General features: G+C 55.2%; 1 protein-coding gene across 38 annotated transcripts in view; it reads right to left on the reverse strand.

Annotated features, from left to right (window-relative positions):
• Phldb1 (pleckstrin homology like domain family B member 1) overlaps positions 1–14,054 on the reverse strand; it is a 47,973-nt gene that overhangs the window by 5,980 nt on the left and 27,939 nt on the right. For 7 of the 38 annotated variants that reach the window (XM_052758251.1, XM_052758228.1, XM_052758222.1 and 4 more), the window contains 14 exons: positions 10,784–10,894; positions 10,561–10,650; positions 9,893–10,036; positions 8,743–8,847; positions 8,222–8,392; positions 7,646–7,801; positions 6,182–6,322; positions 5,938–6,040; positions 5,448–5,492; positions 4,547–4,841; positions 4,373–4,463; positions 2,658–2,804; positions 1,299–1,415; positions 944–1,046 (listed from right to left, as the gene is read on the reverse strand). In XM_052758251.1, coding sequence (XP_052614211.1) covers positions 944–1,046; positions 1,299–1,415; positions 2,658–2,804; positions 4,373–4,463; positions 4,547–4,841; positions 5,448–5,492; positions 5,938–6,040; positions 6,182–6,322; positions 7,646–7,801; positions 8,222–8,392; positions 8,743–8,847; positions 9,893–10,036; positions 10,561–10,650; positions 10,784–10,894 — 1,819 coding nt within the window. The remainder of the gene's footprint in view (positions 1–943; positions 1,047–1,298; positions 1,416–2,657; positions 2,805–4,372; positions 4,464–4,546; positions 4,842–5,447; positions 5,493–5,937; positions 6,041–6,181; positions 6,323–7,645; positions 7,802–8,221; positions 8,393–8,742; positions 8,848–9,892; positions 10,037–10,560; positions 10,651–10,783; positions 10,895–14,054) is intronic. The other 31 variants (XM_052758331.1, XM_052758315.1, XM_052758281.1 and 28 more) reach the window with 11 other exon arrangements.

The following is a 14,054-nucleotide window of genomic DNA, read 5'->3' on the forward strand; positions in this document are numbered from 1 at the left end:
GATCTCAAGTGGGTAAAAGGTGAGAGGGGGCAAGCAGGGCACTGGCCTGGACATTCATGACCCCCAGCCCTCCCCTTTCCAGTTTTGTAGGTGATGGGGCTGAGTGACTGGCAGGCAGGTGTGGCACGTGTTACTCTCCAGCTGACACTTAATGTCAGGGCAAAGTCCCTCAAGTCTCTCTTGTCCTCTGCTAACATGACCAGCCATGTTCCAGAGAGGCTCATTGTGAGGCAAGGACAGCCAGCCCACAATGCACGACAGATTCATGTCATGCACGGGAAGGGGCTCAGGGGATCACTGATCACGGCACAGTCTAGCCCTCGTTGACTAGAGGGCCACACAGCACCTCATGCTCCAAGTAGGAAAATCCAAGATATTCTGGGGATCAGAGGCGATGCTAGAGACTGGGGGGAGAGGAAGAAGAAGAGCAGAGTTGAATAAGGCCCCTGGTTCCTGGGTCGTCCCAAGAGTCCTGGATACTGCTTAACTGATGACCTTGAAGTCTCTCAGGGAGACCAAATTTTGTACCCAGGGTCTGAGTGTTGCCCTGTCAGCAAACCCACTCACTGTACTTTAACTTTCGGCTTGGCAGCTGCCCTCCTGACAGTATGCACCAAGGGGGAAAGCATGGCCATCTTGTCAGCAGAGCCTAGAGCAGGGACTGGAGTTTTAGATGCTCCACAACGCCGCAGAGCGAATGAATACGTGATGAATGAAAGAATGAATGTGAACCAGGCACTCTACATTTTCAGTGTGTGTGTGTGTGTTGGCGGGGGGGGGGGGGGGAGGGGGGGGGGGGGGGGGGGGGGACGCTCAAAGCCCATCATAACCTCTGCCTCTCTACCTGGAAGCTTGGCCTCCTGTTAGCAGACCAGCCAACCCCGCTGTCGGAGCCCAGGGGTCCCAGCCCTGACTGGCCCAAGGGCAGCCTGTGGGAACTCACCCACGTAATAGGAAAGGGTGCGCTTGAGCCGATCAAAGACAAACCAGCGCTTCTTCCACGATTTAATCTTGCCACCCATCTTGATCAAGTAGCCACGGCAGACCTGGTGGGGAGCAACACCGGAGAACTCTACAGATACGGAAGCCCCAGAGCCTTTCTCCCCAAGCAGCTCCGTTAGTACTGGTCATCGCCTCTGCATCAACAGAGGCCACCCCCAACATCTCAGGCCAGCACACAGGATACTGGGACAGACTGAGCTCACAATTCCAAGCTCCCCATTGCCCCCTGAGGTGCTTCTGACGATGACGACGACACCCCCCCTCTCCCAACAGCCTGAGCCACAGGGGTCTGGTACCTTGCTGCTGAGCACCACATGTAGGCAGGTGTCCACCCCGTGGCCTGACGACTCTATGTGGGTCTTCAAGTCAAAGTCCTCCTTCCGGTTGGGCAGGTAGCGGGTAAGAGGTCGTGCCTGGGGACGAAGGGCAGGGATGGCAGAGTTATTTCTCTTCTCTCATCAGTCCCTTGTTCTTAGTCCTGAACCTCCCACAACTTCCCATCACCCGCTCTGGACTCCTGTGGTTGCCCCTGGTTTCACAGGACTCGGGACCGGCGTGGAGACCTAGCCTGCCTGTGCTGACTCTACCCAGGCCCAGGCAGAATGCTGACCAGCTCCTTGCCTCCGTTCCCCACCTGTGACAATGACAGTCACTGCTGTCTTCTTGTCCCCCCTCTCCCTCCCGACAGAATGAACAAGAGGCCAGGTACGAACATGTTTTGGGAAAACAAGTCCTGTGGGAGATCTGTGCCCTAGGGGTGGGATGCAGTTCAGTGGAGGAGCGCCTCCCAAGCACTCTCAAGGCCCTGGGTTGGTCACCTCGGCAGGGAGGGCCCAGAAGACCCCAGCCTGGGAAGGACTGTGGAGACTCAGTCAGAAGGAGCAGCCTGGCTGAGTACTACAGTTTTCACAGGGTCAGGGACCAGGCACACAGGTAGACGGCCTTGCCCAGTCCCCCCCTCTCCTTGCCCCTGCTCATGTCCCAGGTAAAGTCTGGTTTTGAGCAATGAGAGATTTTTGCCTCAGGAAGCCAGTGCCTCTCAGAGATACAAACTAAATGTTAGCAAGGCTGCCCACAGGTAACAGAGACTGAAGCCCAAAGGCCCCGTGAGGTGAAAGGGCGGGACACACAGGAGTGCACCATGCAAGATGGGCAGTTGGCAGAAGGTGTGGCATAAACTCACAAAGCTGGAACAAGGCCCTGGAGAGGCCAAGGCAGCCATTCTGGGTCTTGGCAACCAGCTCCTGTCAAGTCTAGAGCCATATCCAGAGTCCCATGTCTTTGTCCCTCTCTCTACGCATGACTTTGTACCGGTTTTTCAGAGGTGCCTTTCTTCAGACCCTAGCTGATTCCAAAGACATACAGGAGGCCTGCGACAGCTTCACACCCCACCCTCCCCAGCACACACGCATGCACACACTCATGTATACACACACATGCACGCACGCACGCACGGATGCGCACACACACGCGCACTTTGACGAACCCTAGTGGGTCTGCTTTTTGTGGCCGGGGAGTCCCAGGTAGAATGCTGTCTGTGCTAAGCCCGCAGTAATCTTTTCTGGAGAACAGGCTCCACAGCCCGGCAGGAAGGCCTGCTTCATGTCGTGTCCCCCCCCACCACCACCACCACCACCACCACGGCAACCACTCACCTGGGAAAACTGTTTCTCCCGCAGCTTCACCTCCTTCTCCACCAGCTGCTGCCTGCGGACGCTCTCACTCTGCAGCCTCCTTTCCACCTGCTCCCGCCTCCGCCGTTCCTCCTCCAGGGCCTGCCTCCGAAGTTCCATCTCCCGCTCCTGCCCGAAAAGCCAGGGGTCAGTGCCCTCAAGCCTGGACAGAGCCACAGAGGCACCGACCCTGGACAATGGCCTAGCTGAGGATAAACACTTCCAACACTGGTTCAGACACCGCTCTATGGCTGCAAACCCTACAAAGTCCCTCACCCTCTCTAAGCCTCAGATACCTCATTAGGAAGATGGGCTTCAACATGTCTGCTTCTGGGAGTGGGGCAAAAATTCAAAGAAGTCAGATCTGCCATCAGACTCCAGCACAAAAAAAATAGCACTCAATAAAGTGGGTCTTGTATAACTTTCTTTTATTGAGACAGAGTCTCATGTTACTCTGGCTGGCCTAGAACTCACTCTGTAGACCAGGCTGGCCTCGAACTCACCAAGATCCACCCACCTCTGCCTCCCAAGTGCTGGGATTAAATAAAGGTGTACACCATCACACCTGGTTATAACTTACAAAATAAACAAATAAAAGACTGTATTTTTATTTATTTCTCTCTCTCTCTGTGTATGTGCCTATGCACTCACGTGTGCCTGTGCACTCACGTGTGCGTGTCATGCATGTGCAGGTGTCCACAGAGGCTAGAAGAGGGTCAGATCCCTAGGACCTGGAGTCATAGGCAATTGTGATGTCAATGTCAGGAAGCAAACTGGTCCTCTGCAAGAGCAGCAAGCCCTCTTAACGGCCGAGCGTCTCTCCAGCCCCAGGCTCTTACATCTTTATCTGGGTTCCTAGAACGTGTTTTAGCTAACCACTGTTTTTGACAGCTGGTACATACAGTCCTTTCCCAATCACTGGCTTAATAAGGCTCTTTAAAATTCTACATGTAACATTCACTATTGAATTTCAAATTTCATGGGCAAAAAATTATGGGAATGAAGGTCACAAGTGAATTTCACATGTCTTCATCAGTAGAGACCCCTGCACTATTTTTTTTGTTACAGCTCAAAACTTAGCATCATCTCCAACCTTCCTCCAAGAGAGGTTTGTACATTTGCCTTAATTTGGTGTAAATAACACGAAGACATCCTTTTTAGGTGGTCCTCCATCTACAGGGTCAGTTCCTCCTCTTTTTTTTTTTTTTTCAAGCTCCCATGATTCCTCGGTTCCATTTACTGGTTCTCAATTAAGAGATTGAGGGGTTTTTGTTGTAGCTTGCTTGGTTAATTTGGTTTGTTTGCTTTTTGAGACAGATTTCCCAGCCAACACCTCTGCCCTGGCTTACTGCCTTTTTTTTTTTTTTTTTTTTTTTTTGGCCCTCTAGCTCAACCCCACTTTCTGCTTTTCCTAACTATCCCCAAGGAGAATGTCCCCCTACTTGGGTTCCCACAAGGTCACAGGATGGGGCACGAGACTGAAGCTCCCCTATAGGAAACCCATGGCTGGACACAGTGACAATCGCTTGTGTTCCACAGGGGTGCGACACCGTTGCCTGCCCAAGCCTCGCGCCCCACACTTGAGAAATGCAAACTTTCACTGTCTAGTTAATGTGTGTGGAAGGGCTTGGGGTACAGGGCAGGCATTGGCAGGCGGAGGTCACCACCTGCTGCCTCCTGGCTCCAGTCAGCCTCACCCTAGATTCCATGAGCCGGCTCTTCTCTGCATGGGCCTCCTTCAGCATCTTCTCCATCTCCTCAATCTTGCCCATGTCCAGACCGCTGGCACTGGGGAGGGAAGGGGAAGAGAGAGCTCATCATGCGAGTCCCAGGGCTTCTGGCGCAAGCAGCGGGCTGGAGGCGGGAGGCACCTGGACATGTTGTCAGGGGAGCAGACTGAATTGCCTCCTGTAGAGATGCTGGTCTCCATGCTGTCTGAGCTCTCCAGGCTCAGGGTGTCATAAGCGTGTTCGCCCTCTTCGCCTCGCTCCCTGCCAGCTGGCAGGTGGTGCAGGATGGAACGGTGCATGAGCGCAGGGAAGCCGGAGGGGCCCGCTGGGAAGGGCGCGGCACCATGCAAGGCATCCCACTGGCACTGGGCCTCGGCGGCCGCTCTCTGCTTCAGCTCAGCCAGCCGCCGCCGCTGCTCCTCGATCACCTGGTGCCCTGCGGGAAGGACAGTGGGATGCATCGTGGGATCCTCACTCCCTGGGGGAGGGAACGCTGGAGCATCACAGACAGAGAGGAGGCAAGCAGGAAGAGGCTAACACAGAGCAGCCCCTGCCCCACGGCTGCCTTGTGCCCACAGCTCCGGGCCGGTGGCCCCTGCAGTCTGACTTCAGGCGTCTTTCTGCATCCTGAGCACACACACAGGGCACCACAACTGCCCTGGTGGTGCCCAGGCAGCATGCCAGCCAGCTGTTCCAGCTCTCAACGGAGGCCTGTAGAGATGAGCAGGGCACATGCACCCACCACGTCTACTGGGGAAGGAGGAGGGGAGCTGGTGGGAACCCCTGGACAGTGCAGGCCCCCAGCAATGCAGAAGCAAGTGCAGTCAGTGCAGGAGGGAAGGAGACTGGAGAGCACAGCCAAGGGCAACAGGGAGGTGAGCCGGAAAGGAAGCCAGCCAGGCACCCTAGCCCAGCGAGGTCTTGGGGCGGGGAGGGGGGGGTGGAGGCCAGCAGGCAGCAGAGCCTGGGCAGGACACATCATGCTAACATCAGGACAGGGGCTGCCTGGCCAAAGCGATGTCCTCGGTAACCAATGCTCTACCTGCTGGGTCGTCGGGTGGGAGGGGCTCGGCAGGAAGTAACTCGACTGGTGTGGGGGGCCCAGGGCAGAGGGTGCAGGGGAGAGACACAGAGGAGAGAGAGGCACAGACATGGGCTTTCAAAACAACTGAAACACACACAGCCACAGGACTCCTGTCTGAAGAGCCAGTGTCGCAGGAAACCATTTCTGGAGGTCATCATCACACCCACCCCCTCTTGCTTCCAATGTCTACCCTACTCGGTCAACAAAAAACGTCCCCTCGTCGGATGGGCCCTCTAAGATGTCACAAGCCCTCAGACCCTTTGTCCCCTGTCCTTGGGTCTTCTGAAAACTCCCAGGAAGATCTTCTTCATGAGACCTCAATCTTTTCTGCTCTTGCCCGGATCCCAGTGATAGGAAACACCCTGTGAGAAGGCTGAGCATGCGTGAGGTGACAGAGGATCTGGCCAGGGAATGGAGGCAGGGGCAGGCTGGCATTACAGCCACTTACCCTTCTGCTGCAGGGCCAGCTGGCGCTTGGTCTCAATGTCCTGCAGCGTGGCTGCCAGGTTGCGAGGAAGGCTGCTGGTGCCATTCTGGGCGAGCAGGGCACTCTGCGGGGGTGGGGGAGAATGTAGGAGCGCTAGTATTGGGGCTCAGCAGACGCCACCCCCCACCCTAAGATCTGCATGAACAGCCTTAGCCTCTGCCCAACATGGCTGTCTCCATCCCCAACACCACACATGTCCTCAGACCTTTGGTGATGGACTACGGCCCAGGGTAGCCACGCTGAGCTGTGAAGAGGATGACGAGGAGCCTGAGGAGGAGGGGAGAGGGCCACTACGGGTCCGGGGCAGAGGGCTGGTGGCCTCGCCATCCATCTTGGAGCGGTAAACCTGGAAGGGAAAGAAACTGCCCAGTGATCACCCAGCTTCCCACTGGCTGCCACTTCACAGCACCTGGATCAGCTGTGATCCAAGGTCCGACCCCAGCACAGGGGCTCTGCGACCTTCTGGCTCCAGTAGTCAACAAGGCTGAGCCTCCTAAGCCAGGCCAGTGGGCAGACACTAACTGGCAACTGCCCAGGCTCCTTCCCAGGCCTTTCCTCTCTGAGCTAATCTCCAGCCCAGTCCTGGATCCGAGGAAGGACCTACAAACTGACCCATGCAGAACTTAGTGTCTGCTGGACAGAGCTGGGCAGGAGACTAAGCGGAGGCCATGAACAGGCTGTGTGGCCTTGAGCCACACACCTCCCTGCCCTACACCTGGGCTTTCTCATCTGCAAAGGAAAGGGCAGAGCTGGACTAAGTAACAGCCAAACTCCCTGACCGTGCTGACACGTGGCGAATCTGGTCTTTGGCGTCAGGAGCGCCAGGTCTCCTCCATACTGCTGCCTAGCTGAGTGGCTTGGGTGAGATCGCTTTATTTCCCTCTCCCTATGCCTCAGCCTTTGATCTATACAATGAGCGCTAACACCATCTACCTCAAAGGCCTGTGGTGGGGATTCAATGCATCAAAAGTTGTCAAAGTCTCCAGCCAGCTGGGCATCCGATAGAGGTACCACATGTGTTACATGAATCAGAGCCTCCCGAAGGGACCACAGGATGTAAGCTGAGGTCACAGTCTCGGAGGTACAGCTCCTTCACTGAAGAATGAGTTTTGAAGGTGGAATTACGGCGCGACGGCACATCAGTGGAGCAAGATTGGGTGGAAGCCTACACAGCACCCTTGCCTCCCACAGTCAGCACAGGGCTGGAAGACTCGGACAGGACAGTGGTCACACAGGTAACTTTCTACGGCTGTCACTTCCGAGAACCTCTATTGCTCTTTTCTGCCTCCACACGTCACCCGAGGAGACCAGGAGAACAAAACACCAGCCGCTCCCGTGGGTCACACTAGCCCTACTTGCAGCAGGCCCAAGGGCATGTCAAGCCCCCCGTTCCCAGTGAGCAACTCTGGAGAAAACTCCCTTCCGATGGTCAGTCGATCCCGATACCCTTGGACTCAGGTGCTGGACGGCCCCGGTCCCCAGCTCCCCAAAGTACCAGGATGGCTGCCCAGGAAAAAAGACCCTTGCTGCCCTCTCTGGGCTTACGGGCCCCTCCTTGCCCTGCTGGGTGACCCCATGACCCAAGGTACGCATTGTGCCTGAAGGACTGGCAGCAGGTGCTCAGAGCGGCCAGGAACAGGACCTGGGGAAGACAGGCGGTGAAGGTTACCTGCAGCTGGCGGGAAGCTTTGGCAGGCAGAGGCGGGGGAGAGGAGCGAGGGGAGGCTGCGGCGGCGGCAGCGGCAGCGAGGCCCGTCCCCAGCCCGGCCATCAGCTCCTGGTACCACTGCTCTAAGTCTACTGCGGGGAGCAGCAGCTTCTCCATCTGGAGGGGCAGGGGGAAGGCGAGGACGGAGAGGAAGGACCAAGACAGGAGGGGAGCGACGGGAAGAAGAGGAAGAAGAGAAGGGAGGAGGAAAGGTAGAGGGAGGATGCCATGCCAGGGGAATGGGAAGGAAGGTGTGAGGGAGGGAGGAAGGACGGGAGGAGAGCAAAAGGAGAAGGAAGAGAAAAACAGTGAGATGACAGTCGCGCTAATTGTGCTAAGAGCAAAGAGAAACAGTCGGGGCCCAAGTTCCAGAGCACAGACCGGAGCGATGCCAGCAGCCGGGCACCTGCAAGCATCCGGCACAGCCCTCGGCCATCCGCTGCCGGCGTCAAACACAGAGGCCAGTGAGCAGGGGTAACACACACACAGTCACACCAGCCGTGGAATGGGGGCGGCAAGGACACACAGACCACCAACCTGAGATGAAGGCGTGACGGAAGCGAAGGAAGAGAAGGGCAGCATGGGAGGAAGACAGGTGATGGGAACCAGGTCCTGGGAGGCAGAAGCCCAGGAAGACAGGCCTGGCGAAGGGGTTGGGGGCATGGGTGAGGTGCCCCACATCGCTTTTAGCTGCTCAAGCGTCACGTACTTGAGAGGCGGCCAGCCACAGGAGGGAATACAAAAGGTTAATTGGAGAAGAACCCAAGACGAGGCCCTGACCACTGGGGAGGGGAAAGGTGGAAGTATAGATGGAGACCGACCCTGGGAGAGCGCCAGCATCCTCTCAGCAAAGTCTCTCCTTGGAGACCAGGAGGCTGGGTTTGTCCCTCCCAGGCCACTAAGGTGCTGAGGAGAGCTCCCAAGGTCCCCACGGAAGAAAGTGAACCACGCTCTACCCTCGATGCCAGGCTGAAGACCCTGTCTGCCCTTGACCCCCACCCAGGCTGAAAGGTAACGGAGGCCCTCGGGCACAGGTGGGCACACTCTGTGGCTGGTACCTCGCTGCCAGGCAGGGACGGGGGGAGCCTGCTGGGGCAGGTAGCAGAAGCATAGGGGTCCAAGCGAAAGCACAGCTGGAGAACCTCAGCCAGGCTCACATATTCCTAGGGTGCTCAGGGTGGGGGAGAAAGACGATGTTAACAGGTTCAACCAAGTATGCATCACCCCACACGCCATGCCAGGCTAGAGTCATCACTTCACGTCGATGCAGAATCCACAGGGGGATAGGGTACTCGGTATCTGACTGTGGGGAAAGTGGGCATGAAAGGGCAGGCAGAACATACTGTGAAAGGCTCCGCTCGACCTCTACTTTGAAGACGAGCATAGCAATTTAGTTGCTGCCCCAAGGAAAACCAATATATCCATCTATGGATTGGCCCTGGGCTAAGAGCAAATGAGGATGCCCAGAGAAGGCCTTCCAAAAGCCCAATGAAATGCAGGGCCTAGCTCCTACAGCCCCATCCGCCTCTATCACACTGGGCATCCCCAGTTGGGCACACACATGCAGCACTAATCATGGCACTGCCCAGGAAGAGGACAGGTCTCCAAGGGTCGATCATCAGAACAGGGGAGTGGAGATATCACTAGGGCCTGAGCAAGACAAGCTCTGAGAAACAGTTCTGGCATTAGCAGAGAGCAACTTCTGCCCCAGCAGGAAAACGGGCTGGGTAAGCACTTGGGAAGATGTCAGTCCACTTCACTGGAGGCTGGTGGACAGGGACTATGATACTCCATCACCTGTCCTCAAGCCCTGAGATTATCTGGGTGCTGGTCACCCATAGGAAGCTTCACCAAAGCACAGGATCCTTAGGCTGCCTATCCAGGGTGTCCCATCTATCCCCAGAGCCAGACTATCTTCTGGGGTCAAAGAAAAGGAAGATGAGCCAGAGAACTCAGTGTGTTGTGAGCAACAGAGAACGACATGCAGACTGCATGCGAATTAAAATGCAAATTAACGCTATCGTCTCTCGAATGGCTAGACATTCCGTGAATGGCACGATGGCACACTCTCACAGACTCTCAGACTGCCAGCCAAAGGATATGCCACATGCCCTTCAGCCCTCCCTGGGAAGAGCTGGAGGCAGGCGTTTGGGGCGCAGGCAGACAGGCAGAGGGCAAAGCAGAGCAGGCAGTCGGCTGCGAGATTACCTCGTGTGCTTTGGGACAGAGCTGAGTGGAAGCAGGAAGGGTTAAGGGAACAGAGGAGGCCCCAGCCTGAGAAGACCTTGGGGACGGGCCCAGAGCCTTGTTCTCCAGCCCCATCTCTGAGGACTTGGAGATGAGTAGCTGAGCCTACAAGAGGATACATGGTGAGAGAAGCCTCACCCGAACGCTCAGCTCAGCCTCCCTGCCCCAGACCTAAGCTGTTTGGACAACAAGACATAGAAGAAGAGGGAAGAATTATCAGGAAACCAGTCATGTCCTGACTGGACTTCCCACACCAGATGTGAAGATTTAGGAAAGAACCATTCAACTCAAGGCCCACTTCCAGGCTGAAAGCCTAAATTCAGACAGAAGCCCACGAGGCCCAGGGTAAGGACCCCTAGGTCCCTGTATTCCTTTTCAAGGGAGGTCCACCCAGTCCTGAACCTTTCTAAATTCTCAGCTCTCCACCACCACCCCTTCTAGGGCCCCTGGGCCTCTCGAAAATACTCAGCCACCCGAAAGTGTGAGGTGCCCAAGGCAACTAGAGGCCTGTGGCTGTGGAGAGCCAAAGGTCAGCCCTCAACCACCCAGGAGGAAGGTGGCACACCTTGCTCTGGAGTCTTCTCTCAGATCCCCCGAGCCTAAAGCTGGGGCTAACCCAGCCAGGTTACCTCTTTGAGGGTCGAGGTGGTCTTTGGAAAAGGCCTGCCGCCCGTGAGCGAATGGTATCTCCTCTCGAGCACCGTCAGTTTCTCCTTCTCCTGGAGGCCAGGATGGCAGGGTCAGAGCCATGCGAGCAAGAGGACCCACCCCCCACTCCTGTGCTGGCAATCCCACCCCAGCTTTCTCTCCCTCGACCACCCCGTGTCTCTCTTGGGACCCAAGGCCAGCTACCTTTTGCAGAAGCTGCAGGGCGGCATTCTTGTCCCGGGCCAGACGCTCTGACTCCTGTACTGCTTGGGCCCGGATCTGCCCAGCCTGACTGTCCAGTACAGCCAGGCGCTCCTGAGGAAATGGGATGCAATCAGGCCCTGGAGGGACATAACTCAGCCCAAAGCCTGGCTGATTCTCCTGTCCAGAGACCCAGGACTCTGTGAAGGCAACCATCACACTCTCCTGCGTGACCTCCACTCACCCCGGAAGAATTCTGGCTAAAGAGGTCAGCTCTTTCTCCTGTTCCTCCTTCCTTCCCTCCCTCCCCCACCCAGTGACCCTTTTTGTCCTCAGGCACATTAGGCAGAAACCAGTCCTCTTGTCTATCCCCTCATCCCATAGCCAACGGTTCCCAAAGCCTGATGACACTGAACAGTTAGACCTCTGCCCATGCCCACCCCACCCCCGCCCCAACACACACACCACCCCTGGAATCCAGGCTCTCCACTTCCCGCTGGGCTTTGTTCTATCTCACAGTCTTTAGATCCACTCTACATTTCTCCACAACATCTTCCTAAAACATCCTTTGAATCTTGTTTGCTTATCTGAATTTCCTCACCACCCTAAAAAGAACACTTTTTTAAATACTGTCTTACTTAAGTAATTTTGTTTGCTCGACTTCGGTTTTTTTGGTCTTGCTATATAATCCAAACTGGCTTTAAATTCACTAGATAATCCAGGCTTGCTTTAACACACTCTAAGTCCAGACTGGCCTTAAACTGACTTTGGAGCCTAGGCAAGTCTTGAACTCACAGCAATCCTCTTGCCTCAGCCCTCTGAGAACTGAACCATCATGCCCCACCTTTTCATTTGGATTTGAGATTAGGTCTCCTTGGGCTGGACTTGAACTCCTGGACTCAGGCAGTCAGTCTTCTTGCCTCAGCCACCAGAGAAACTGAGACATATCCTTAGAACTCAAGTGTGAACCACAACACTGGCTCTTCAGTAACTTTTAAAAAACTCAACAAGTGGGGGCTGGAGAGACGGCTCAGGGGTTAAGAGCACTGGCTGCCCTTCCAGAGGACCTGGGTTCAGTTCCCAGCATCCATACAGCAGCTCACAACTGCCTGTAACTCCAGTCCCAGGGGAGCCAACACATGCATGGTATCCATACACACAGGAAGGCAGAACATTCAGATAAAATAAACAAACAAACAACAACAAAAACCCCAGCAAGGCCAGATCATCCATCTCCTCAAAACCTTTCAGTAGCTCTTTACCACCCACAGAGCAGAACACAAACTCCTTACCCTGCATTTAAGGGCTCTCAGGACTGGTGCCCCCGCCTGCTTGTCCCTCCACACACGTGGCTCCACCAACCTGTACTGTAAGCTGTACCACTGTAGACTCTTAGTCCTCATCTGTCACCCTCTCGGCCCAGGAGGGCCATTCCAGTCTTGCCCACTATCCTGAGGCTCCTCCTCCAAGGCCAGGCTGAACGCTGCCTCCTCTCCAGAGCCTTCCTTGACTGCCATTCCATTTCCCTGTTCCCGCCTGTGCATTCACATTAGTCTAGATCCATCCACCTTGTCTCACTGTGATCCATGACTGTGTCTCCACCACCACCTCCACCCTCTCTGTAAGATCAGAGGCAGGACCAGTGTCATGTCTGTCTCCACAACCCCCCAGGGCTTACCCCAGTGCCTGGTTCAACAACCATGTACTAGAAGAAAACGAAAATATTTTGAGAGGAGAAGATGAGAGCTAGGCAAAATATGTTGGATTAATCTTGGGGAGTCCCAAACCACCACTCTTTGGAGCAGCACACGGGAGGGGGAGGCGCGAAGAAGGGAGCTATCCCACACTTGGAGTCAGCCCACGCCAAAACCGGAAACATTAGACAGGAACCCTCACAGCACCAGCCGCCACTTATTCGGAACGGAGGAGGGCTGGGGTGCTGCTGGGTGTCTTTTTATCTGTTACTTCATCTAACCTTATGAAGCAGGTGCCTCTATGCCCGTTTTAGAGATGAGAACACGGACATGTTTAGAAGTTAGAATCTCTTAGGTAGTTAGTGGTAGACTCAGGACTAGAACCAGATCGGTAGGATTCCAGGGCCAGCTTTCTCAACCACTCTCAACCACAGTGGACTGATACAATAGCTCTCCAGGGAAGACAGATCCTGAGGGGACTCTGGAGATACAAGGGAAAGCTCAAAGGGAGTATAGGAAAGAATGTCATAACACACACACACACACCCTCAGGTCCTAGGCTGGCCACAAAGAGGAAAGACACAGTCCCTGAAGCTGAGTCCCTCCAAGACCTCCAGTAAGTGGACCAGCTGACCTAAGCCCCCTGCCGGCCTGCATTCTCTCCAGATGAAGAGGGAGGACAGCGGAAGAGCCAACCCAGACCACATGCAGCACAGCAGAAATGCCTTGGGCCCTGAAGCCCAGCTGTTTTGGGTTCCCACTCTGACTCGGAAGTTTATACACTGAAGGCACCGTGCAAACCGGTTACTCATCTATAAAATGAGGCGGCGTGCCCACCTTATGAGACACCCTAAGAACAGCATGAGAAAACCCAAGGGAAGGTCCTAGAAGGGTGTCTGCCACATGAGCTTGGGAAACGTTAGTTTTCTTCCTTTCCTATATCTTATATGAGGACAATAGGTGCACTTTAAGAATGCATTTTTTTATGTGTATATGTGTGCCCGAGTGTATGTCTGTGTACCATGTAGGTACAGGAACTGGAGAAGGTCAGAAAAGGTGTTGGATCCCCTGGAACTGTGGCTAGAGATGATGGTAAACCACTATGCGGGTGATGGGAATCGAATGGGTCCTCTGGAATACTCTTCAATACCGAGTGTTCTTTAATACTGAGCCATCTCTCCAGTCCGCCCAATAGATGCATTTTTAAGGCAGAACAGCTCTGGGAAGGGAACAAGGGACCTGGGCCTATGACATCCAGTCGTCCTGCTCTTACCACCAAACCCGGGCTGGCCGACAAGCCCCCATCTCACATCTGAACTCTAACCCCTAGACCTCACAATCCTCACCTCCCATACTCAAGTCTAGCCAGGAAACTGCATGGACCTTTGACACGGGTATCATAGACTTGGCCATCACCTAGGCCACCCTCCCTAACCCTCTCCTGCTTCCTCTGAACACCTGCCCCATCCATCTGTCGCTGTCTACACTTGGTGTGGCCGAGACCGGCCCAGGACCACAGCTTTAGCAAACCAGAGGTGACCAGAGACAACGCTCCATCTTCTCACTTTGCATATAGTCAT

The sequence above is a fragment of the Peromyscus californicus genome, unplaced genomic scaffold, assembly GCF_007827085.1.
Source record: "Peromyscus californicus insignis strain IS unplaced genomic scaffold, ASM782708v3 Scaffold_11__1_contigs__length_118956290, whole genome shotgun sequence".
Taxonomy (NCBI): Eukaryota; Metazoa; Chordata; class Mammalia; order Rodentia; family Cricetidae; genus Peromyscus; species Peromyscus californicus.